At 33.9% G+C, this 26252-nt stretch overlaps 1 protein-coding gene across 4 annotated transcripts in view; it reads right to left on the bottom strand.

Annotated features, from left to right (window-relative positions):
• Positions 1 to 803: 803 nt before the first annotated feature.
• The window catches only part of LOC149568190 (mitotic checkpoint protein BUB3.1-like), a 92919-nt gene continuing 67470 nt past the window's right edge, over positions 804 to 26252 (bottom strand). For 2 of the 4 annotated variants that reach the window (XR_016362519.1, XR_016362520.1), the window contains 5 exons: positions 16182 to 16262; positions 15997 to 16075; positions 15073 to 15173; positions 2418 to 2546; positions 804 to 935 (listed from right to left, as the gene is read on the bottom strand). Coding sequence is in view for 2 of the 4 variants with exons in the window: in XM_089821194.1 (XP_089677320.1) it covers positions 2483 to 2546; positions 15073 to 15173; positions 15997 to 16075; positions 16182 to 16262 (325 nt within the window). In the remaining 2 variants the exon portion in view is untranslated. Of the gene's footprint in view, positions 936 to 2073; positions 2547 to 15072; positions 15174 to 15996; positions 16076 to 16181; positions 16263 to 26252 lie in introns of those variants that run through there. The other 2 variants (XM_089821194.1, XM_089821195.1) reach the window with 1 other exon arrangement.

Here is a 26252-nt window from a genome sequence, read left to right as displayed (position 1 = left end):
TTCCAAATCTGTATAGCATCTACACAACAGCTCACTAACGTAGGACAAAAACTATGCTCATCGAGCTTTCGAAAATAACACAAAAATGCCCGAAAACATCACAAAAACACTAATAAACTATCTTAGAAGTTTAACCATGTCCCAATACATATATTCAGCTCTATTTTAATATTTAAAAGTCTAATATACAGCAGCAACCCAAACTGATATGAAATACTCAACCGGAAACACCAAAACTCTTACAAAAAATACACCTGAAAACTCACAAATCTGCACTACAATGTCCCTTTCTCAGATTTTACATGATATTTCAAGCCTCAAATTAGATGTTTAAAACCAAACAACCAATATTGCAAAGATCCACCAATTTCTCAAATAAACCCAAATCGGGTATGTCTGAAATAGTGCCAAAAACTTCCCAACTTCACAACTTATTAATAAATTTGAAAATGAACATTTTTACAGAAATTTCAGTAGCATAACGACTTACAAAATGTCATTTCCAAATCTGTATAGCCTTTACACAACAGCTTACAAATGTAGGACAAAAACTATGCTCATCGAGCTCCCGAAATTAACACAAAAATGCCCGAAAACACCACAAAAACATTAATAAACTATCTCAGAAATTTAATCACGTCCCAATACATATATTCAGCTCTATTTTAACACCTTGAAGTCTGAAATACAGTAGCAACCCAAACTGATATGAAATACTCAACTGAAAACACCAAACTAATACAAAAAACACACCCGAAACCCACAAATCTGCACTGTTCAACACAAAGGCAAACTTTGTATGAGCATGCACATGGAATGGCTTCAAACTCCCATCCTTAGCCTTCCTGGAAACCTGCAAACTCCCGTTCTTGGGTCTCCCTGAAAACCTGCAAACTCTCGTTCTTGGGTCTCCTTCTCCACAGGTTTGGCAACCTCTGAAGAATAACAAAGAATGAGCAAAAATCAAGTTCTGGAATGAGCCCAAAATGCCTCCAATCCCCTTAAAAGAGGGCATAATCCTAACTCACGTCCAAGAAGGGTTAATGAAACATATTTTAATAATAATTTTCATTTATTAGTCCATTCGCTTCCAAAAATTATCCCCCTTTGCTGAAACTTCACCTTTTTGGGTCTGCCTGCCTTAGCAAAAATTATTATTTTTAATTATTTGAAAAGGGGACATGACAGAAGTCATCCCTTCTATGGACCTACTAATATGCATTTAACACCAAGAAAAATAAATAAATAACCACCTTATTTATATTGTTATAGCATTTCAGCATGGTACAAAATAATGTCATTTGTATATCTCTATCGGCGAAACTATTGCACCTCATTTTGGTGTAAATGCTAGTTTTTAAAAGTGGTGACAAAAAAGGCATCATACAAGTTAATTGAATTAGCAAAAGACATGAAGAGTGAGTTCATGCAAAACAAGTTAATGAAATTTCACAACAAGAGATGGGACAAATTCTAGACAATGCCAAATTTTCAAACAAGGCTACAACACATTCAGAGTCAAACACGGGGCAACCAGCTTCTTCCAAACCGTCTAGAAATACATCTTAATAGTTTTAGTATTAGATAATTGCTTAGAAGACACGAATAAAAGGTTGTAAATCCTATCTATCTCCATCCTTTCTATTGGGTGTATGTAATAATCAAGAAAAACAAACTGTGTTTGATTTGGTACAGCGTTTTTACTTATGAGTTATGTGTGACAAATATTTATTTGCTTGTATTTTCCTATTATATCAATAAAATAATAGATCTTTGATCTTTTATAAGAAAAAGAAAAAAGAAAAACAAGAACCCTGGCTAAAAGACATAATAATAACAAGCAAATTTGATAAAAATACAAAAAATCTAGATGAATTCCTAAATTTTGGTCTTCAACACTCACATCCATTCAACTAATTATATGTTTAAAAATATATATAATTTATAATCTTAAGAATATTACATGCTTACTATAACAAAAAGATTAAATATATGATAAATTACAATTAACTGGTACAACTTATTTTAACCACTAGTTAAAACAAAAAGTTCAAAATTAGTAGCCTGTACACAAGTACAAATAAGACTACAACATATTAGAAGCCTGCAGGCTGTCACAAATCATAGTATATAAATACAATGACCCGTGAGACAAGCGATCGTTCTAAGAAAAAGCAAAAGTGAAGGATGAACTATGTACAGAATTGTACCCACTGAAAATGTCACAGACAACAGAACGGGACTAGATATTTAGAGTGAGAAACACTAGTTGTTTCGTTTATGAGCTCAGAAAAATGTCTAATCCTAGAGAAAAATGAAAAATGAACTACAGCCAAATTCAAAATTAGAATTCAAACTTGTGACTCATATCATGTTTAAATCCCATTAAAACAACTCCATTTTCATCAATCCTTCACCTTCGCAGGACTGCCAAAAAAATTGATTGAAAGAGTTGATCACATGCGAGAGAATTGGTTGTCTTTCAGGAGTCAGGAGACTCTTTTGTCTCCGGAACATTCTCTATATAGATTTGGGTTGTCTCATTCCTGCATAATTCCAATCAAGTTTATAAGGTTTGCATCAATATTACAGAAAAGACATTCTGAATAATACAGAAAAGACCATTTCATGAAATCAATTGTATATTTTCGGCATCTCAAGCAATCAACCTTTAAAAAAATGTCACTTCTAATATGAAAGAAATTATCATCTTGCAATGTTAGCGTAGAGGGTCATGGTCAAAATCTACGGTTGCAATTTTATCCAGTAGTTTCGTGTAATTAGTGAGCATTGTAGAAAACTTTTAGGAGTTTTGAAGCTTTACCTATTTTGAATAATATATAAGTATAAATCAAAAGTTGAGATAAATTGATTGTTATTATAATTATTTTTTAGCAATAAAGTCTGTTAGCTTTACATTTGGATACTTCATTCTAAAAAATTATTGACAAGAAATAAGATAAATAATATATAATGACAAAATTTTAGAAAGTAAATGAGAAAAGCTTTAACTGTGATTTGAAGACACCTTAAATTTTTAAAGGAATTTTCTTCTTTTATATGATCCCTATTTCACAAAAGTGATTCCTATGACTCCATAGAACCCCTCCTAGTTAAACAATTTGCACAAAGACCATATAAAATTTGAGAATATTACTCATTAACTAAAATCCTAGCTGCAAGGTATTGACTAGACTGGTGCATCTGGACCCAGTACCCCTTAGGCACATTGGGTGCAGTGTAGGTGAGCAACAACCTACTCATATCGTACCCAAGGCATACTGATGCAGAAGCAATAAAAAACTGTCATCCAAGACTAGCTTTTGTCATCCAAGATTATCTTTCTGGAAGTTAATTCCTTTGAACTGTTTTTATCTTATTAGAAGGTGATAAGATTGTCAAATTATTAGAAACTAATATTAGAAATTTTTTATACATATACATATACATACATATATATATATATATATATATATATATATAGAGAGAGAGAGAGAGAGAGAGAGAGAGAGTAATTCTGCTAGCTGAGGACAGATTGAGCGTAAGTTGAATGAAAATAAATTGTGTATTTTTTTGGGTGGAGTCTCAGAAAGTTCTATTCATTTTTCTTTTTGTACATTATTTTCGTTTCGTTGAGTCTCAAAACATTTTATACTTCGGTTGTGCACCATTTGTGGTATCAAAGCCAAAATAAAATTTGTTGTCAAATACTGCTGCTATTACTGTGATTTTCCCACTGCCAGAAGACTGTTGAAAGAAGTCTTTGTCCAAGTAGTTTTTCTGGTGAAGAAAATTTTGAATTGCAACCCAACAATCAGTCACTGGAGCAAGGAAATTTAGAGATTACCCCTGACTGTGGAAGAAAAATATGAATCACTGTCTCTGAACAGACTCAGGTGAAAGAGGATGCAAGAATAAATGTTGCTTGAAAAGTTAAGTACCCCAATGATTGTATCTGCTACTTAGGCATTGTGAAGCAGTCTATTCACTGGTGATTCATCAATAAGAATGTTGTTGCTGCCAAATGGGGAATGTAGAAATGAAGTCTGAAGCACAAAAGTCCAAGTTCACGTACATTGTAGCAATATAGTGTATACTATGATCGTTCATAAATTTTCATACCTTTTGTATATGATCTTGCATTTTTGTTTTTCCACTGGTAAAAATAAAGGAAATTGGCTGTCATTTTGAATGCCAGAGGATTCTTGTAGTTCCTTCTCTTGTACAAGTGTGACATAATATGATTCATGGGTTTGTAACCTATAAATTTGCAAGTTTGAATATTTTCAAAGAGATGAAGTGTTGTAGCGATTAAATTTGTATGAGAAGATTATTTTTCAGCCCTCTGCCATTATTGTTATCTGAATGCGAAGAAGTGTCAGTGTGAGACAAGACCTCCTTTGTCAAGAGCAGAGTTCGAGGACAATGAAGAGGAAGAGGTCCAAGAAGGCAAGCTACCAATGAAGAAGTTTTGGAAGGAATGAGACGCATGGAGGCACGATTGGAAGCTATGGAACTTGCACAAAGGAGAGGAGCTAACATAGGGGATGTCAGGGATGAAGAGGTGGAACCCCAAAGAGAAGAGGAAGCTGAAGGAGTTGAAACAACAATCGTTAGAGCGATTTTGGGGGCCGGTTCCAAGCCTAGGTTGGAAGTGCCTATGTATGAAGACAGCCTGGATGCCAAGGAGTTGGTCAATTGGATCAGTACAATAAACAAGTATTTTGAATATGAAAATGCTGCTAATGACAAGAAAGTGAAATTTGCGGTAACCCCGATTGAAGGGTCATGCATCCCTTTGGTGGGATGGAGTACAAGATGAAAGGATGCAACAAAGGAAGACCAAGATCAACAGTTGGGACAAAATGTTGGCAAAACTAAAAGGTAAATTCTTGCCCAATGATTATCAACTTAATCTGTCCAAGAAATTACAAAATCTTAGACAAAAGGACATGACAGTTAAAGATTACACAGAAGAATTTTATGGGTTGACCATCAGGGCTGGTCACATTGAGGATGATGCTGAAAAAGTGGCTAGATATCTCAATGGACTGAAATATAATATTTAAGATGAAATTAATCTTTTTTGTCTTAGAACAATAGAAGAAGCACATCAGTATGGTCTTAAAGCAACAGAGAAATTATCCAGGAAACAGATACAAAGCTCAAACGTGAAAAGTCAAAGTTTCAGAGGAAGGGGATGACAAGGAGGTAGAGAACAATGGCAAGCACAAAAAGAAGCTAATAGCTCGCATCAACAACAACAAACATATCAAGGTAATAATTTTAGAGGAAGGTCTTATTCAAGAGATAGAGGTAGAGATTTTTTGGAAAATGTTTTAAATGTAACAAATATTGACATGGATCTTATGAGTGTCCAGAAAATCCTACCATAAGTCAGAGGAGTGCACACAAAGTTAAAGGTGAAGAGGAGGAAAATGTATAGGAATCTACCACTAATAATGATGAACCTGAAGTGGGTGAATCACTCTTGGTAAAAAGGGTGTTACTCAAACCCAACAAGGAGAGAGTAGAAGAATTAATTCACCCAACTAGTAATTTCTAATATATTTTGAGTTAACCTCATTATAATTTATTTAGTGTTTATAGTTTATACCTAGTTTCTATTTATAATTAGTGTACTTTTATCCTCATTTAAAATCGCCATGACAATGGTCAAATGGCAATACTGCTAAATGAGTGAATAATTAGAAATGTTTGGAAAAGGGGACAAAAACATAGATGCAAAGATCATACAAACAAAAATTGTTAAGAACAACATGCAAGAATGGAGAAAAATGTTGCAAAGCCATCATAGATAGCAGGAGCACGGAAAATCTAGTTTCAACAGAGATAGTGGAGAAACTAGGCTTGAAAAAGGTAACACATTCTACTCCTTACAAAGTATCATGGTTACAAAAAAGGGCATCCAATCTTGGTTAGTTAGCAGTGTAAAGTGGATCTACAAATAGGAACTCACAAAGATCAAATAGTGTGTGATGTTATACCCATTGGTGTATGCCACATTTTTCTTGGAAGACCTTGGCAATATGACAAAAAGGCTATGTGTGATAGGCGAGACAATACCTATACTTTTGATAAAGATGGGAAGAAGCACATACCTACACCCCTAAAGGAGGAATATGTTGTTGGTGAACCAAGCACTTGAGTGATGCTAATGGGTGGTAAGCAATTTTTACACTAAATTAAGAAGGAAGAGGTAAACTTAGCTTTGCTAGGAAAGCTTAAAAGTGAAGTTACTACCACAAGGAAAATTGATTTTCCTCAAGAAATCCAAGATATGTTGAAAGAGTATATAGACATAGTAGTGGATGATCTTCCTAATGCTTTAACCCCATTAAGGAGTATCAATCATCATATAGATTTGATCCTAGGAGCAAATCTTCCAAATAAACCTTCCTACAAGATGACACCAAGGGAAAATGAAGAAATTAAGAAACAAGTGCAAGAATTGTTAGACAAAGGATTGATGAGAGAAAGTTCAAGCCCTTGTGCGGTTCCAACTATTTTGAGCCCTAAGAAAGATAGGAGCTGGAGAATGTGCATAGATTCCAACGCAATCAACAAAATCACCATCAGGTATAGGCTCCCTTTTACCAAGGATTGATGCTTTATTGGATTATTAAGTAGGGCTAAGTATTTCTCAAATCGACTTGAAAAATGGCTACCATCAAATTAGAATAAGGGAAGGTGATGAGTGGAATATGGCTTTTAAGACAAACCATAGTCTCTACGATTGTCTAGTTATGCCATTTGGTTTAACTAATGCTCCAAGCACATTCCACGTGTCTTATGAATAAGGCGCTTAAAGATTTCACAAGTTTGTCATAGTATACTTGGATGACATTCGAGTATATAGTAGCTCAAAGGAAGAACATTTTTAAAATTTAAGGATGGTTTTAAATAAATTGCATTGGGAAAAGCTACTAGTCAATCTCAAAAAGTATACTTTCTTGAAGATAAAATTGGTTTACCTAGGATTTTTCATCTCACAAGTTCTAAAGATGGACAAGGACAAGATAAAGGCAATCGTTGAATGGCCTACTCCTAAGAACATCTTTGAGGTAAGAAGTTTGTTAGCATGAATGTTGATGATATTCCTATGGGGGAGTATGTTAGCATTGCAGGAGACATGATTTAGTACTTATGTGTTGCATTCATAACAGTGTTTGTCATTGATGTCAACATATGTGTTATTCTGTAAAAATTATCAGAGTTGCAAATGAAGATTCATTTGGCGCAGTCAACGAGTTGGGTAATGTGTGGTAAGGATAAAAATCAATGATGTATACACATGCTACAATTATGAGCACAAAAACAAATATGACAAAGTTATGCGATGTTTTCTGGAGATAGCTTTCAGAGAGTGTTTGTGGAAAGCAAGTACTGGTAAATTGATTATATCTTTCAACAGAGATGGAATTTGGTTAAGCGAGCTTAGAGGATGGTTAGACACATATTCAAGATGCTATGTTCTTGATAGCAAAAACATATGTTCATTTTGCGACATTTGGCAAAGAATGATTTAGAAGATGTTTCATGCGAGTTGACTATGGATAACATCTTTGAAGAAAAAGTGTAATTGTAATGTAATGATGTCCTATATTATTATTGTTTATTGGGAAAGCCTAACGGACGACTCACCACTTGAATTAGCACTTGGTATAAAGGAAAGATTGTTTCCTTGGTTGTTATCATCAGTGAGATCATTTTGTTATGCGAACTTGTGGATTAGTATCCAGTATGGATGGTTATTATTTATGCGAACTTGAATACGAATTTGGCTATGATCAAAGCAAAGATTGATGTTGAGGATGTGTTGTGAGCTTCAAAGGAACTATATTGGAAAAGGAGTTATTGTTTAGTCAGTTCAAAGGTCATGGATATACTTAACTGGAAGATTGTCTAGTGAAGATTGTTTTAAAGCTATTTGGACAGTGAGTTCTGTTGAACTTGTAGCATCTATCAAATATCTAATATCTGATTATTGCTCAGAAGGAACAACATATACTCACATACATATGTGTGTATGTATATATAGATGATTCAATATGTTTCAATTCATGTTATGATGCAGCAATCATAGCATGATAACATCACACTCTGTGTGAATCATGGACGTTATTATGTTACTCACCATTCTCCCACTATCGTGGGTTATTTTGTTATGTTATCATTATTCTATTCGCTGACTGAGATCGGGTGTTAATGAAATATCAAATGACAATCATGATTGGGCTTTTGAAGTACATAATCACCAAATGTGATTTGAGTTAATGAATTCTAACTAACGGTTTTTAAGGGTCGTCTCATGTAGGGCACGTAGAGTCATGTCTCTACATGAAACATGACCATTCCACTTCTTATATATATTGAGTAGTGTGATCGTTTGGAAACACATCAACTACACATGTTATTAACTAAGATCTGCATATATATATATATATTCACCTGCAATTGATAAGAAAGCATTAGTATTGTTCATTAGGAGATCCAAACACAAGTAAGACATTAGAATTCATATAAAGCATTCTATCTATATCCCTGATGTGATTGATACCAGAAATGAAACAGTCAGATCTATCATTACCTGAAAATTAATTAAAGGATGAGATTCTACCATTGATCTCATATTCCTTTACATGGTATCAGAGCCTAGTTGGTAGAACATGCATTTAAAACCGACAATGATAATTGCTTCAAGATCACTGAAATATTTTGAACAAATCAATCATGGTAAATAATATTAGAGTTGAGGATAGACTGGAAGGTGCCTCTGATTTTGTTTCATGGAAAATTTGAATCGTAGCAATACTTCAAGAACTTAAATTGGAGTCATTTATAGAAGAAAATAAGAAAATGCCTGAAGATGAAGGAGAAAAGAAAACATGGAAAAGGTGTAACAATAAGGCTAAGAAAATAATCATTGATGGAGTTAAAGACCATATTATTCCATCAATAGTAAAATTAACTAGTACTCATGAAGTGTTCAAAAACTATTCAAGATACATTTGAAATAAACAATGCTGGCAGATTGCTTACATTAAAACAAAAACTGATCAACCTCAAAATGGATAAAGGAGATACAATTTCATCATATTTCTCAAAAATAACTGAGTTAAGGGACCAACTCTCTACCACTAGAAATAATGTAGACAATGTGGAACTATCTCTAATAACCCTTAAAGGAATTAACATTATCATGGGAATCTTTTATCCAATGCATTAGTCCTCCCTCTACCCAAATTTGATCAACTCAAAAATGAGTGCACTCCAGAAGAGTGACGATTAATCTCAAGAAGTATTGTCTCTAATAAGGAGGAAGAGATTCACGCATTACATGCAAAATCAAATAACAAGAAGGGTAAATTCAAAAGGAAGAGAGGAAAGATAAATACAAACTATAAGAAAAGAGACCTATCCAAAATTCAATGTTACAAATGTGACAAATATAGACATACATGTATTGTCCCGAAAGAAAGAAAAATCCTATCAACATGGTCAAAGTCAAAGAAGGAGAAAACTCATAATTCTTCCTTGCCTTGTCAAGTGAGTTAAACACTAATATTTTTGGATAGTGGACAGTGGAGCCTCTAGGCATATCACCGGATTTAGAGATCAATTTGAAACACTTAAAAGATATTTAACTGAAGAAGTAACTATAGGAGACAACCTCACTTCTCCTATAAAAGGAATTGAGACTTGCTTAGTACAACTGAATTCTAGAGTTAACTTGTACTTGAAAGATGTCCTATTTGTTTCTAGAATCAAAAGAAATCTTATCTCTATATCTGGTCTAGCAGATGAAGGGTGTCGAATTGCCTTTCAAGAAAATAAAATCTTGTACTGGTCGAAAAATTCAAACATTAAAAATGCTATTTCCATTGGATTTTGAGAAGGGAGTCTATACAAATTGCGTAATTCCTCAAATCTAGCCCTAAACCATGAAATTGGGAAAACAAATGAGATTTGAGATAGAAGACTAGGGCACCTAAATTTTTGAGCTTTACCTTCTATAGAGAAAATTGTAAAAGGCTCACCTAACCTTAAACCTGAACATGAAGGGATATGTAAAGGGTGTGCATTAGTAAAGAACCCTAAAACTCCTTTTTATCATAGTGAAAATTAATCAAAGAGCATTCTTGAACTCATTCATATTGACCTATGTGGACCCATGTCGATACCTTCATTAGGAGGATACTCTTACTACATCATCTTTGTAGATGATTTTTCTAGAAAAACCTGGATATACTTCCTTGAACTAAAAAAGTCAAATGAGGTTCTATCCAAATTCAAAGAATTCAGAGCCTTAGTTGAAAATCAAACTGGAAAGAAGATCAAAATTCTAAGATATGATAACTGAGGAGAATATATCTCCGAGAACTTTAAAGAATTTTGTAAATCTATTGGGATAAGAGGGAGTATACTGTACCATATAATCCTCAACAGAATGGAGTAGCAGAAAGGAAGAATAGAACCATTATTAGAGCAGCTAAGGCTATGATGCATGATCAAAATATGCATACAACAATCTAGGCCTAAGCATCCAATATTGTTGTATATATTCAAAATAGATGCCATCATGCAATACTGGAAAACATAACACCTGAAGAAGTCTTCTTAGAGAACAAACCTAATCAAAGTCATTTACGGATCTTCGATTGTCCCATATATATTCATATTCCTAAGGAGAAAAGAGCTAAACTAGAGCCCTCAGGAAAGAAAGGCATAATTTTCGGCTATAGTGATTCTTCCAAAGCCTACAAAGTATATGTGCCAAGGTCAAGGACAATTGAAATCAGTAGAGATGTCAAGTATGACAAAGACATTGCATACATAACTTCTAAAGATATAGAAGAACCCAATGATGATCCCATTCCTGAGGATAATGAAAATACTATGATTGAGAGGGAGAATTGTACATAAGATAATGGACCCACAACACCTAATCCTAAGGATAACTCACTCAATAAAGGCCTTTATGGGCAAGAAAAATGATTGAAGAAAACAATGTAGCCCCTGATGAAATCCTTAGAGAAACCAAGAAGACAAGAAATCATGCATGTTGTGTTACTCACACAAATGAGTCCACTACCTCTAAACTTTTTGATGTTGAAGAAGCCCTAAAATCCCAAGCCTAGAAGGATGCCATGATTGAGGAATATCAAACTATATTGAAAAATGATGTATGGGGTATTGTACCAAGACCCAAAGATAAATCAGTTGTCTCCTCAAGATGGTTATTCAAAATAAAACAAGCACCTAATAGCATCATTGAAAAATACAAGGTCAAGTTTGTGATCAAAGGATTTTCAAAGAAGGAAGGAATTGATTATGATGAAACATTTGCTCTTGTTGCTCGTTACACCTCTGTCAGAACATTAATTGCAATAGTTGCATCCAAAGGTTGGAAGGTACATCAGATGGATGTAAAGACAGCATTCTTGAACAAAGTCATTAATGAAGAAATTTACGTAGAACAGCCAAAAGGGTTTGTTATCCATGACAATAAATCACATATGTGCAAATTGAAGAAAGCTCTATATAGTCTTAATTAAGCCCCCAAGGCATGGTATGAGAGAATAGTTAGCTACCTTGCCAAACTAGGGTACTCAAGAAATGAAGCAAATCCTAACATATACTTCAAGAAATCAGAGGGAGATATGCTAATACTAGTTCTCTATATTAATCTTCTAATAACAGGTGACGACCACCTAATTGCTAAATGTATGCGAGACCTTATATTTGAATTTGAGATGAAGAACTTAGATCTTCTACATTACTTCTTGGGATTAGATGTAAGACAAAAAGAAGAATATATTTTCCTAAACCAAGAGAAGTATACTATTGATTGACTTTGCCTTCGCTGTCCAATGAAGCTCTTTTCCAAAACTGATCATGTTCTTCTTCTAACCATAGAGGGTCACTTCCTTCCTTGTCACTTCTTTTCAGAATGAGGGATTGATTATTTGTTGTTCTAGAATTGGAGTCTCCAATAATCGGGACTTCCCCAAGATCATTAAAAATGGAAATATCCTTTTTCAGCGATCCGTGCGGGTCATCCTGATCTAGGTTCTTCTTCTTGTATGTTTTTTACCCCTTCGATGCAAAGTAGCAAGCTGCCACCCTCATCTCAGTCTGCCTCTGTGATTTTCAGTCATATGTACTGTTTGTGTGGGTCTTCTGCCACCCTTGACTATGCATGTTCCCAAGTAAATCAAATTGTTGATTTTCAGGGTGGGGAAGAAGAGCAAATCATTCATAGCTTTCTTCACAGCAACATTTTTACAGCAGATTGCAGTCAAGGATATGAAACAAAGGCACAATTTTAAGGTTGTGAATCTTCAGAAAAATGTCTCAAACTTCAAAGTTGTGTTGAGGATGCAAATTTGGATTTGAATCAATATTTTTATTCAATCAAGAAGTACCTGATTGTTTGCGGTACATTTAAATTCTGATAATTTAATCAATCATATAGCATAGCCCTGGTTGAGGTCTTATCAAAGCAAAGCACACTACGAATTGATGCTCACAAAAATCATTCTCTTCGTGCAAATTTTTGTAAAGATCTAAGCAGGCGTAATGTTCCTAAGAAGCAAGAAACCAAGTGTGGCTCATATTATTTATGGCTACCTTTTCTAGATTACTATTAATTTGATTCCCAGCATATTGTTACTAAGAAGTCTGCAGGGTAGTGAATGGAGAGATGTCCAATTACTTTCAATGAAGGGTGATCAATGCAACATCAATGTGAGAAACGTTAGCTTCTTCTCAGGTTCATTTAGGACAGGGGAAAGCAGAGGTGGAACCTTATTTATGTACATGTGTCATGAGCATTCATGCAAGTTCTGACCTACATAGTAAAGGGGTAAGTTTTTGGCAGAGCAATATCTTCAATATTTATTGTTCCTTCATTTCACAGGTTGTGTGTTATTTTCCCTGTATATACTGTGTTGTCTTGTGTATATTGTTGCCTTTGTGAAATCATGGCCCTTGTTTGTCATGATGAAGTGCGAATCAGTCCTGACAGATGTTGGTCCCCATTTTTTATCTAATCCCAAAGATCTGATTTCTCCACACACCAGTAGTTTGCCCCCCAATGTTTGTGTCAATCAATATTTCAATCCCTCCATGTCACTCCTGAATAGATCTGGAAAACGGGGATAAGATCATACAAACCTGCCCCACTACCAGTTCTACCATTTCGAACTTAATAAATTCCTGGAAGCCCAATCCCATGCATGAAAAATCACTGGTATGTTGTTGACCTTATATAAATTTTCTGCACAAGCAAACGAAGTGCCTTCACCAGATCCAAAAGTCTCCAAAGAAATATTTGAATGTGCTCACTTACTGTCCTTTCCAACACTTATACAATGAATCACAAAGAGCAAGATGGTTGATATTTGAGAATTGAAACCAGACAATAAGAGAGTACAAGGAAGCATGCCTTAGAAACCAATCCATTGATGCAAACCCCATCCTCTTCATTCCAAGTGTTTGTTCAAGTTCACCACAGATTCTGTTGCAGCAAGTTACAGGGCCAACTTGGACAACACTGCTTACACAACAATGGATGAGGCCATGAGTGATCTTTAAAAAAAAATTACTGAGCACTATATATGCTCTCGGTTCTCTTATTATGTAACTCTGTTTCATTGTGTGTTTGGTCCATTTCTCGGGTAGAATACCCCATCTTGTTTGTGGGGAATTTCTTGGAAAAGCTTAATTGTCTTCCACCATTCTCACTCTGGAATTAGCTATTTTACAAAAGCCACGTTTTCAATTGTCAATACAACTGTCCCTGCATGCAAAACAGGTAACACTGGCTTTGAAATTTGTCATGACAAATTATGTCATCTTCATGAAAATTTGCATCATGGTTTGTCTATGGATCATATTGCTTGGTTATCTCAAGTTACAAAAAGATTGTTTCATTTTCTTTACTTCCTGTGCACTTATTTAATATAAAAATATAGTTTATTATTAGTTAATATGCATCAATACCAACACAAAAGAAAGAAGGATACAAAAAGGATAAAAAATCATGTATTCTGAAAGCAAATATAAAGGTAGAGTATGAAAGGATGAATGAAAAACAAGAGAAACATTGCACTTAATTATTTGTGAGATTTTTACATGTTTATATTTAACTCATCTCTACAATGACCAATTTTCATAAGAACTCATTTCCTTATGAACTCTTTCTCATGCATGATGCTAAGAATCATAACACATGATGACCCACAAAGCATATAGAATGTAACTTCACCAGATCCACACAAGAAAATATCATAGCCAGGTAAGTTGCCCATTTACTCCTCTAAGCCAAATCTGACTGAGTGTTTCTGAGTATTGCCAAGATTGTGCCAACTTTTGCCATGTTAATGAGCTGATGTTTTTTCTTATTTGCCAAGTTTTTACAACATCTTGCTAAGTTTAAACAAAAAATAAGTCTTCCAACTTTTGATGACTTGCAAGTTTTAAATTTTTTGTTCAAAGCATACAAGCACCTCTAACTGAAGTGGGCACATTGGGTGCATTAATCTTGGGATTTTCTACCCAAAGCCAGTTCTCAATTGGTAAAATTCAAGACATATAGAATACCTCCTAAGCCTGCCTTCTCAACCAATTATTATCGTTATGTGATGATCACAACCCAATACTTTTTTATTACATTATCTGATGCTTCCCTGCCCATTTCAATTAGATAATATTTAATGGCATGCACATTCCTGGTTTCGTCGAGGGGAATCAGAAATAGACCCACAATCAACTATTTCCAGATTCATTGAATATGCAAATATTTATGGATGCAAAAAAGGCAAACCAAATCAGGATTTATATCTCCTACCAATAAATTTTATAGGCCGATAAACTCTTATTTTATCCTTAACTATTTGTAATTTATTTCAATAATTAAACTGAAAAACAATGTGAAGAGAATACAATACTAACAGAACAAACCAAGTTGTTTACAAAACTCTAAAATATTGACCAATGAAAAGAGATTCCATTGTAACAGAAAAAACTTGACCAAAATTATCTTACCCTTTATCATATTCTTGATTACTATAGCTTGCTGCAACAGCCAGTAGCTGACCATCTTGGTTGTACGATAAAGATGTGATACTAGCAGGATACTGGGCAAACTGTACGAATGTACAAACAAATGAAACTATTAGAGATGATAAGCTAGAAAATAAACTTTATTCTGCACACTAAATATAAAATTTCATCTCTTTCACTCATATTCTTCACGTAATTATCATGGATGGTCACAAAATACACAATAGTTTCTATTAGTTGTAATCCTCTCAATTTTTCATTGGCAACCAGGCCCCCTATTGGTGCATGGTATTAGTATTTAATGCAGAATTTTACTTTCTGTTACTAAGATTTTCATGATCCCACTAATCACAGATTTACAAGAATGACATTGCAATTTTCAGATCCTTCTGAATTATATTTTGAATAAACATTTTTTTAAAATTTTAAACAGTAATAATATTTAAGTAACCATTAGGACATACTGTGATCAAGCCCATGTCATATACTACCTTTTTTCTTTTAAGAAGGGGGCATGATACCCACATTTTTGTTTATACGAATTATATGTAACATCAAATAACAAAGTTATTTATTTCTTTGTTTTTACAAATAGTATATTGTTATTTAGTTCCCAAGTTTTTGCCATTGTTTTCCCATTTTCAACCCACGTAATTGATTAAAACTTATACTTTTGCAACATCATGCCAATGTTGAGTAATGGAATGCTAATATGATTAATAAAAATAACACCTCTTCAACTTAGTCAGATAAAATAAGCACAACTAATTTAATGGTTTACAAGGTGCTTTTGAAAGTTTATTATATTCATAAGAAAACATAAAAATTATAAGGAAGAGAAAATTTGAATGCAAAAACAAGTAATAGATAACGATTTAGTAATTACAGATGGATCTTGTTTATTACCTCGTACAACCTCTTCCTTCTATTACGATCCCACAAAATGCAATATCCTTCATTGTTTCCAGTAATAAATGTACCATCACTGAATTCAAAGAGCAAAAGAAAACCTTATCAGAACTTGATGTGACTTGCGTACTCCAATACTATGTTTTGAAATATGCTGTTGTGAAAGAACTGCAAGGACTTACGTAGGATGGAATTCAATAGTATTGACTGCAACAAAATAATATCTCGCTCTGTTTGACTTTGGATGGCATCTGAAAGCATACCTGGCAATACACATATTTGTGAACCCTGTAATTATTTAGAGTTCTTTGCCTGGAGTCCTAATTCAATCTCCAGTCCAAAAGTTTAATTTTTCAAAGGTGACAAAAAATAGCTTGTTTAGGATGGCAAAGTATAAAGTTGTTAAATGACAAATTTTGAAGCATTACAAACAACTATAACATTCAAAAGCATTGCTATGGCAGGAACAAAGAGCGTTGTCTCCAAACCTTACAAAGAAATAAAGAAACTACATTATCACCCATGAACAACCCAAGTAGGTTGATGGGACTTAAAAAGAACAATAAAATATATATCATGCAGGATTGTTAAAAACAAAACTCTGAAAGCTGAAGTTAAAAAGTAATTTTAAAAGTATAAAAATAATGGTTAAAAAAATCACATAAACCCTAGAAAAATGTAGAAGGATAAAACCTTATGATACAGGTACAAATAGGCCATGAACAGAAGATCTTTCAATAAGCACAAGAAACAATGAAGATTAGTACTGTCTCTAGTCTGTGTACAAATATAGAACCCAAAGAACCAAAAGTTTCATGCAGTATATGACCTGATCTCCAAAGGACAATGGCCTGGGCTACGAGGACCTCTTTTGATATTGTAGGAGGAAGCATGATACCCACCTTCAACTATATACCTATAAGGTGCAGCCAGCAAAGATAAGGGCTTCTTAACAATGCCAATTATTCTGCAACAGAAGTGTTATTAAGGTCACAGTATCATAAAATTTATTAAGGTATGGAAACCAAGTCAATGAAGGCATAAACGATAGCATTGAATAGAAAAGAAAACTATGAAGCTAGTATTCTGAAAAAGGTCACCATCAGTTATATCTAAAAAGGAGATTTAAATATTTCTGTTACAAACCAATCATTCAGGCCAAAATAGGCTAATTGAAAACTTGGTAGCCTTCAATCAGAACTTTTGAAATGAACTGAACTTTGTTGACAATTTTAAAGGTTCATGAACCTTAAAGATATCTGAATCTTGCTTGTCGACACCTTGAGAAGTTTAAAAACTTTTGAAATGTGCAAGAATTGAAGTACCACTATCAAGGATTGGAAGTACTCAAAAACTCATGCACAAAGTAAACAAATGTGGATGTCTCTACATCAACACCTTCCAAAAGATATTATCAAGTGTCAAGGATGAAGGACACCACAAAATACATACCCAAAGTATTGAAAGAATCAGGGATGGGGCATTGGCAATTGGAGATACCAAGCTGTTCATGCCACAACACTCGCACACAAGAAAATGATCAAACCATGATTTCGTATCAAAATAGTATAAAATGTCAAAGGGTGAAGGTTAGAGGAAGAGAGTGCCAAAATGTTTGGATTGGAATGTTCAAAAAACTTGAGAAGCAAAAGGAAATAGATGGGGTTCAAAGTAAAGGCAAGGAAAAGAAAGAAACTCCCAATTCCCAAAATTCTATATAGTCTTTGAAAATGATAAAAAAAAAAGTGCCCCAAAGTAAGAAACTTTTTTCAATTCTAGCAACTTTCAACATCTGCTGAAAATGTGAAGGAAGAAGGGGAACAGCACTTCGACAAATTTGACCATCAAAGACCCATTTGGAACTTCATCATATTACTTTAGCACTTGAGTAATATTTGCATTGTTGAATCAAGTCCCAACACTTTGATCACAAATAATCAATTAGTAGTAGTTATGTTAAATTTTCTAACTAACATCTACGGTTAAAATTTTATATTTTTTCTTCAATGTTGGAGAATTGCACAAATACCCTTTTAGATATGTAGGCCCATCTTAAGCTTTGCCAATGGTCATGTCATTATTCAAAACCCTAAGTAAGCCATAAGTATGCTTTAACTCTAAGTTGTCGGTTCAAATTTTGGTTTGTATGCAAGTTTGACATTCGCTTAAAAAAATTTGGCATTGGGTTTGGGTTCGTGTTGGGTTCATCTGTACAACTTTTTATTTTAAAAAAAGGATTATATTATTATAATCATTTAGACAGTAATATGATATACTATTAAGATATAATTAAATAATATATTATAATCATAATATATTGTGATTAAAAATATTAATATAGGTATACAATAATATTAAATATTAATTGTATTCATAAAATTAATGTTAATATATCATAGTGTAAAAAAATAATAATTAATAATTAATATTAGTCGACAATCACTTCCACCCGAATGAAGAACACAAAAAAGATCCCTCCAAAACTTGTCCACATTAATTGTAGGAGTTCTTTGTTCTACTAAATAATGTCAATAGCATCCATGCAACCAAACACAAAAGAAGCCAACAAGGCGAGATGGCAGAAAAACTGAAAGTAAATTTCATTTTCAGATTGCTCGAATTACTTGGCGTTGTATGTTTTGGTTTCATTTAATACATAAAATTGTTCAAACAAGTGTGGTGTTGTTGTTGAGAAAACAAAAATGAGAAAACGGAAGTATTAAAATCGAGTGGCTTTTAGGTTTCCTTAAAAAATAAAAAATAAAAACTTGTCGTGCAAGCATTAAAGACAATAAAATTAATCAAAATCTCCCAAAGTCTTCTTGGGTTCGACCGCTTAAAAGAAAATTCGTAACAAATAAGACTAAATTTGACTAGGGTCCCTTTCATCGAATGCACAACGACTTGACCAGTCAAACAACAAATTTGACCCAAATTCAAACCACTTTTGACTTTAGGGCAAATCGACTTCGGATTTTGCCTATAGGTGAGCAAATACGGTAACTTAGCTTTAACATTACCAACCACCTACCAAAACAAATTCCTCTACATGATTCCAATTTTGCACAATGTTGTGCTCCATCTTGATCTCTTCATATCAAGTTCTGCTGCTTATTAATTTGTGTTTGTTCCTCTAGCAAACTGCATAGCCAATATAATTGACAATCATGCTCTTAATGCAATCTACACCAATAGAGAGCACACCAAATATCATATTTCTTTTTGGGGATTTTTTGTGCATCCAAACTTTGTTTCAATGGACATCTCAAAATGAAAACACTAGGCCACTAGAATATTCTAAGCTCCCATGCCCAAAGTTCTACTTTCACCAAAGTTGATGTAAGGTATTTTCCTCAAATAAATTGTAAACGAAGTAATTTTTTGAAATATAAGTATTAACAAAATTTATGCAATACAAAGCCATTGCTATAATCAGTCATGTCCATTGAGTAGTTGAGTATTACATATTATATATATTGAAAAAAGAAAACACATATCTTCTGTAATAAAAACAAGCAAAAAACACTTTTATAAATTATCTAACCTTTTTGAAACACCAAGAATCCCAACTCATACATTTGATGCTTGCCACTCTACTCCCACAAAGTACTGGGTCTTCAAACGCTAACATCACTTCTTTGATACCTGTGCTCCTGTTTACTCATGTCAATGCCAAGCAAGAAAGTCAACCAAAATATAAGGTATAAACTGCCTCAAATTTGCCTCCCACCATCACATCCAACAAGGAGTCTTCTCTACATCCAACGAGCATCAACAACTTTGGTAAACTCAATTTCCCAAAAATATGATTTACATGTCTAACAATATAGAGCACTACTCTAGCAATCACGCCCAGCTTGACTAGGAATCACGAAGAGGAATTTGGTTATTGGTCACCCAAACTCAGCCAAAAATAAGTAAGCCCAATCCAACTTGTATGAGGCTCACAAACACTCCAAAATCATTCCACAATCCATCAACCAGCAATATCTATCATTTATCAAACCATCATGTCCACATTTCTCTCCTAGCAAATCTTCACTCAATTAATCTCTCTTGCCTGCAAGACTTCACAAATTAATCTTCAATCATGGAATTCCTGAATTAAAGCTATGTGATTCTACCTACAATCAACTAGGGTAGACCTCTCACTACTAAAACCAATTTCCATCAGGGTTTCTAACTTGTTTGCTCCAACAAGAAGCTTAAGCTCCACAAGGATACCCCCATCCCAAATCCCAATTGTTTTGGGACAGGACATCCCCTTATCGAACTACCACCATCGAGACACGCCTAAAACAATGGGGATGTCCTAGGGATGGTTAGGCATTCCATTCTCTTGGAGAGAATAAGTCAGTTTCAAGTCACTTTCTATACCATACAATTGAGAATATAGAGAGGACTCAGAGAATGTGTGATGAATGCTTAAGAAGGATAAGAGTAGCCAAGATGATGGCTGCACAAGCCAAACAACACCTACAACATATCAAGGAATAGTGAAGTTGTAACAACCAATTTTTCCCAGGTCTAATTTAACATTTAACATAAGCGTAGAATTCAGTTATAACTTTGATTTCATAGGAAGGCAATTACATCATTCATGTTCATGTGAAGAAGATTTACCGTTAAAATCAGTTAAACAAAATTTCTTATCTAATTACTTGAAATACCATTAAATGAAATAACTTCAGAAATTGAAATCACATACCTCGGAAAACTGAGACTGAAAAATCAACTAAGTATGCTTCTGCAACCACCCGAGTTAGTCCACCAATACACTATAACAATTTCTCAAATCGACTGTTATCTCAAAAATCATTTGATGAATACCACTAAATACCAATATAACTTAAATTAGGGCATCACATATCATCTTACCAATTAGGGCATCAATTACCATTGGTTTATTTAGGGCTTCTGATACTGCTTTACCACTTAAGGCTTTCGCGACCACAGATTCAATTTAGGGCTTCCGCGACAATGGATTTTTGTTGATGTTTTAGCATCTGGAGAAGAATATCTGAATCTTCTATGATGTTATTATTTCAGAGAAATAAGTAAAATAGTTCGACCCTGATATCTGTCCTTCATTCTAAGAAGTTATACATATGTTACTGTTTAATATATAACAGAGGTATATCTATACATACACGTATTCATATTAATGTATGCATGCGTGTACGTATACATACACCTCTATTATATATTTGTTGTTATTTATAAACAGTATACATATGTTTTATATTGTCTGATCCGACTGCTTTGCTGTTGGTTTGTATATTGCTCATGACAGATATCATTGTCGGACTGCACATTATTAATATGAATTAATCATCGACTAAGATGGTGTCGATGTGTCACTGCATATTACTATCGACTAAGATGGTGTCGATATGCCTCTGCTCAGTATTACCCTCGACTGAGATAATACCCGCGCTGTGAATGATATGTTCAATATCATTATCGGGTGCCGATAACATGAGGTTATCGGTTATGTATTGTTATCCGCATATAAAGTTTTGTTAGCGGTAACAATATTGTTAAACATGCCGCCGAAGAGGCATGTCCCTACGTGGCCCATGGGCCACGTAGAGACATGACTCTTCGGGGTCATGTCTATTCAAAATATACATATATGAGTATATCGACCTGCAGTGAAGATATAAAAAAAATTACAATCAAATATACCAGTACCTGCAGTAGTCGATATTCTACAATATTGCAATTTCATTGTTAACATATACCTACAGTGATTCGCAGGAAGCAATCATCGCTAAGGAAGGAAGAATTCAAGAGTCTGCTCCAAACACTGCAAGATAAGTCAAGTTACTCTGCTTGTTTCATTCAGAAATTAATTGCACATATTTGTAATTGTTCATCTATCAGAGATCCTAAAATTCAACAATTTTATCTAGGATTTCCACGACGACGGATTCAATTTAGGGGTTCCGCAACCACGGATTCAACTAAGGTTTTTGATACCACGGATTCAATTAGGGCTTTGGATTTCTTTTCCTTCCGATTGCTTATCTGTGACAATTTCTCAAGATTAGATAATTACTTATATTCAATATTCATTTATATGAAGCAAAATGATGATAACAATGAAATAACTCAATTTAATCTTACCTTCTCATAAACAAAAATGATAATACCTGTTTCCGATAAACAATTGATTTCATGGCTTATCTCTGTTTGATGCATATCTGACATCTTGAGAGAGGTGAAACATTGCCAGGGGCTTTACCACCCAACCTCGGACCTCAATATATATCCCAACACGATCTCTAACGAGAAAGGCCCTCCCTACCCAGAATTGACAGGGAACATCATTCCATCCACTAGGCATCATGATATATATAGCATGTCATACGACATGGTAGCAGGAGATCACCTTAACCGGAATATGCATGAGCTATTTCATTTATTATGGATATATGTATATTTTTGTTTGTTGTTGAACATCGTTATTGCATGGTTTCTTTACGGTTTACTCACATCTCCTCACCATTATCAGGCCATCTAGCCAGTGAATCCTTGGTGCCATCAAATATCTTTATTGTTATACCTTGTACCTATTTCATCTTATTCTGGCTCTTAACTGATGATCATAGAACTTGCTAAACTAAATGCAGGCATAAATTCAATCTTTGACATAGTCATTGTAGCCATCTGGTAACACTTCCAGATACACACCTCAAATAACACATAGAATGAATCAAGAAGAGCAAATAAGAGCGTTATTCAACCATGAGGCAACCAAAAGAAAAAGAGAACTGACAACTACTACGAGCATCTTTCAAAACTCCAGAATAAGCGGCCAGTTCAACCATCGGCTCTTGCACAATGCCAAGTCAGCATATGCACAGAACAATACATTTATTATACGATACTGAGAATCAGTATCATAGACTCTTAGACTCACATGCAATATAACTCAAAACAAATTACAATCTCATCCGCAAATGGTTATTCTTCCTTTTATCAAAATACAACCATACAAATCATTATGCACGCTTATATCAAAAATACAATCATACACGCTGATCGATTTCAACAAAAAACACAATCTCAATATAATCTTCATTCACATATGTACTCTAGAAAACAATACTTGATACCTAACACAACCTCATTGAATTATTCACAGAACCGAAAGTACGAAAGTCACAAACTGCTAGTAATAGTTCTCCTTTGTATTTTCTAGAACACAATACAAAAACAAGGAGTCTTACCGAAGAAAGAAAACTTTCTTTTCAAATATTTGTTGTCTGTTCATCAAACCAATCATAATTTAGAAGTCGTTACAAGTCAAAACCATTGCCTATGAACTGTTCAGATTGTTGAAGGTAACCACAAAATGAATTGGCAACATGAACCAGTGTGATTAATATAGGAACTGATGGCTAAAAAAAAACAATCAGTTGAAGATGACTCGGCAATTGAGTCACAAGAAAATGCTTCCAAGACACAAAGGATAACAGAAATAAACATCCGTACATTTAGAAGAGATGAGCCAAATTGTCTTCAAGTATTGCTACAGCTCGAACACACAAGCAGCCGAAACTCAAACAACATCACATCATATGAAAACCATAAACGGAAAGAATAATGAAGAGAGCAAAACGTATGCCATATCACTATTCCCTGATGTTATTTCATCTCGCCCACGCCCTCTTTTCAACTCGTGACATTGATTGAAAGCAATAACAGGAGATTAGAAGGGTCACGAAAATACAGAGAGGAAAAGGTTATCCCCAAAACAATCATCGAAACTCTTCTCTAAAGGTCGGCTTGGCTATTCGGCTACCTGCAGTTACAAGATCTATTCGAATTCCCAAGAAGTTTTTATGAGTTTAAAAATAAATAAATAAATTCTAATAAACATGCCAACATTAATCCGTTAAAAGCAAGAACATAAGTTGGAAGATTAAAAATTCGAAGATTATAATAATACAATTATTATAATTCGATCATTATAATGTACAACTATTAAATTATTAAATGATAATGGAGCCAAATCATTTGATTATATTTAAATGAACATTTATAAACAATTATTAAAAATACTATGACAAAAGATAAATTAAAACCCTTTAAGATACGTTTTATATTTTAATCCAATTATTTTATTTAAATTATTTATTTAAATAACTCATGCAATTCCACGAGTGTATCCTGTTTCAAATCGCTAGGTCCTTTATCCATTTGCCAGTGATGGTGATGCCCTGCCTAATTCTTTTCTAACAATGTTTCCACTCCTTCGACATGCTCCCTGCAAGGAATTTCTCTGTAATTAAATTATAAATTATAAATAATCAAATCTACCTTTCATCTTAATTCCATGAATTTGCAATTAATGATCAACTAACATGTCATCTTCACTTGAAATCATAATGACTAAATATGAAATTAACTGCCAACTGACCTCATGTGAACCTCAACGGCTATATTTCAAGCTAGGTCAAAATTTGGGATGTAACAGAAGTCCTAGGAATCACGGCAGGCAGCAAACAAATCTTTTAGAGACCCCATTGGAAGCTCAAATTTAAGATGATAATGAGATAGCTGAGCACATGCTTAGTGGATCATCCACTAAAGCCATGTCCTTAAATGAAGATGAAGACAACCATAATGTAAAATTGATTGAACATTTGGTTGTATAGGATGAGTTTGACGACTTATCTCTCATAGAAGGTCACCTAGCAGAACCCTCATCTTTTAGACCATCTTATGATGGAGTACAGATGTGTTGTCCTTCATTTTGTCATCACAAAACAAAGGCAACACTACGAAACTTTTTGAATTAAGTTTCATATTTCTCTAAGGTAACTCACTATTTGATTGGCAAAGATATATCAATCAATTATTCCCAATTGGTATGTTGAGTCTTTTACTGAAGGCTTTAATCAAGTCTTTTTCATATTTTCAGTTTGTTAGCCTATACTTAATTTTTGAGTCCTTCAAAGTCTTTCTTGCAATTTTGAATGTTTGTTTGGATTATTTTTACCTCTCTATTTCCTTCAATCTCTTGCTTTTGGTCTTACCTTCGATTTCAGATAATCTTGGGGCTTGATCGAAGCTATTAATCAAAAGATATTAAGGTTTAAGTGCACAAAAAGTGGGGTTTAGAACCTCAACTGCATATTTAAAATATGGACCTTATATTTTAATGTTGAGTTGCATATTTGAAATATGTAACTTAAAATCACTTTATGCTATGTTTTTAAGTTACTTTTTGACTTTAAATTTATAACTTAAGTGATTGAAGTCATTATGGTGCACTTTATGTTATACTTTGATGTTGAGATTTACTTTAATATTTCAGCTTATAACATTTAAGTAAAATCTCACTTTTTGAACATATTTACACATAATATGTAAAATATGTTTGTGTAAATATGTAATGGACCCTTTAAAGCGAGATTCACTTAAGTGAATCAAATAGACATGTGATAAATAGAAACTTTAAGTGATACAAGTCAATTATATGTTATTCGATAATGAAATACATGTAATTGCCTTTCTAAAACACATTTTTGGCTTCAAAACCACTAGTTTCTCACCAAAACAACTAGTTGGGTGGTTTCACTTGCATTTTAAAATGTGTAAATGAGTCTCCAAATCACAATTTGGTCAAATACATGCAAAATACAAACATGTAATGGCATCTAAGAACCACGATTTACCAAAGAGATGAAATACATGTGTTTTTAAAACATGGAAATGGTTCTCCGAACCTCGATTTTCCAAGTTTCATGCATTTTTGAAACATGTAATGAGTCTTTCAAACCACGATTTGCATGGAATAAATACATTATAAATATGTAAATGATTCTCCAACCCATAACTTACCAAAGGATTGTTTTCTACTTGGGTGCCCAAGTTAGTTGGAGCTTGGTTATGCATATACAAGTCATTTAAAACATGCAATGTATCCTTCAAACCCCAATTTTGCTCTAGGCATTCAAAAGCATGCATTTGCATTACATGCAATACCTTTTTCAAACTGCATTTTTAGCTTTGAGGGAAATTATCCCATGTAATGAACCTCAAGAACCCCAATTTCAGCTTATACATGATTTTATGCATTTCAACTTGCGAACCCCGATTTGAGTCTTAAAGGCTAAAACGTTGTATGAAAAGGGCCTTTTGAAACCCAATTCAGTCATTTTATGCAAAAACATAGCATGTAATAAGGCATTCAAACCACGATTTGCAGAAAACTTCACCATTTTTTGATATGCAAAGCA

The sequence above is a fragment of the Cupressus sempervirens genome, chromosome 3 (assembly GCF_028749045.1).
Source record: "Cupressus sempervirens isolate cs-2001-9-10 chromosome 3, ASM2874904v1, whole genome shotgun sequence".
Taxonomy (NCBI): domain Eukaryota; kingdom Viridiplantae; phylum Streptophyta; class Pinopsida; order Cupressales; family Cupressaceae; genus Cupressus; species Cupressus sempervirens.
This window is presented reverse-complemented; position numbering and strand designations above follow the sequence as displayed.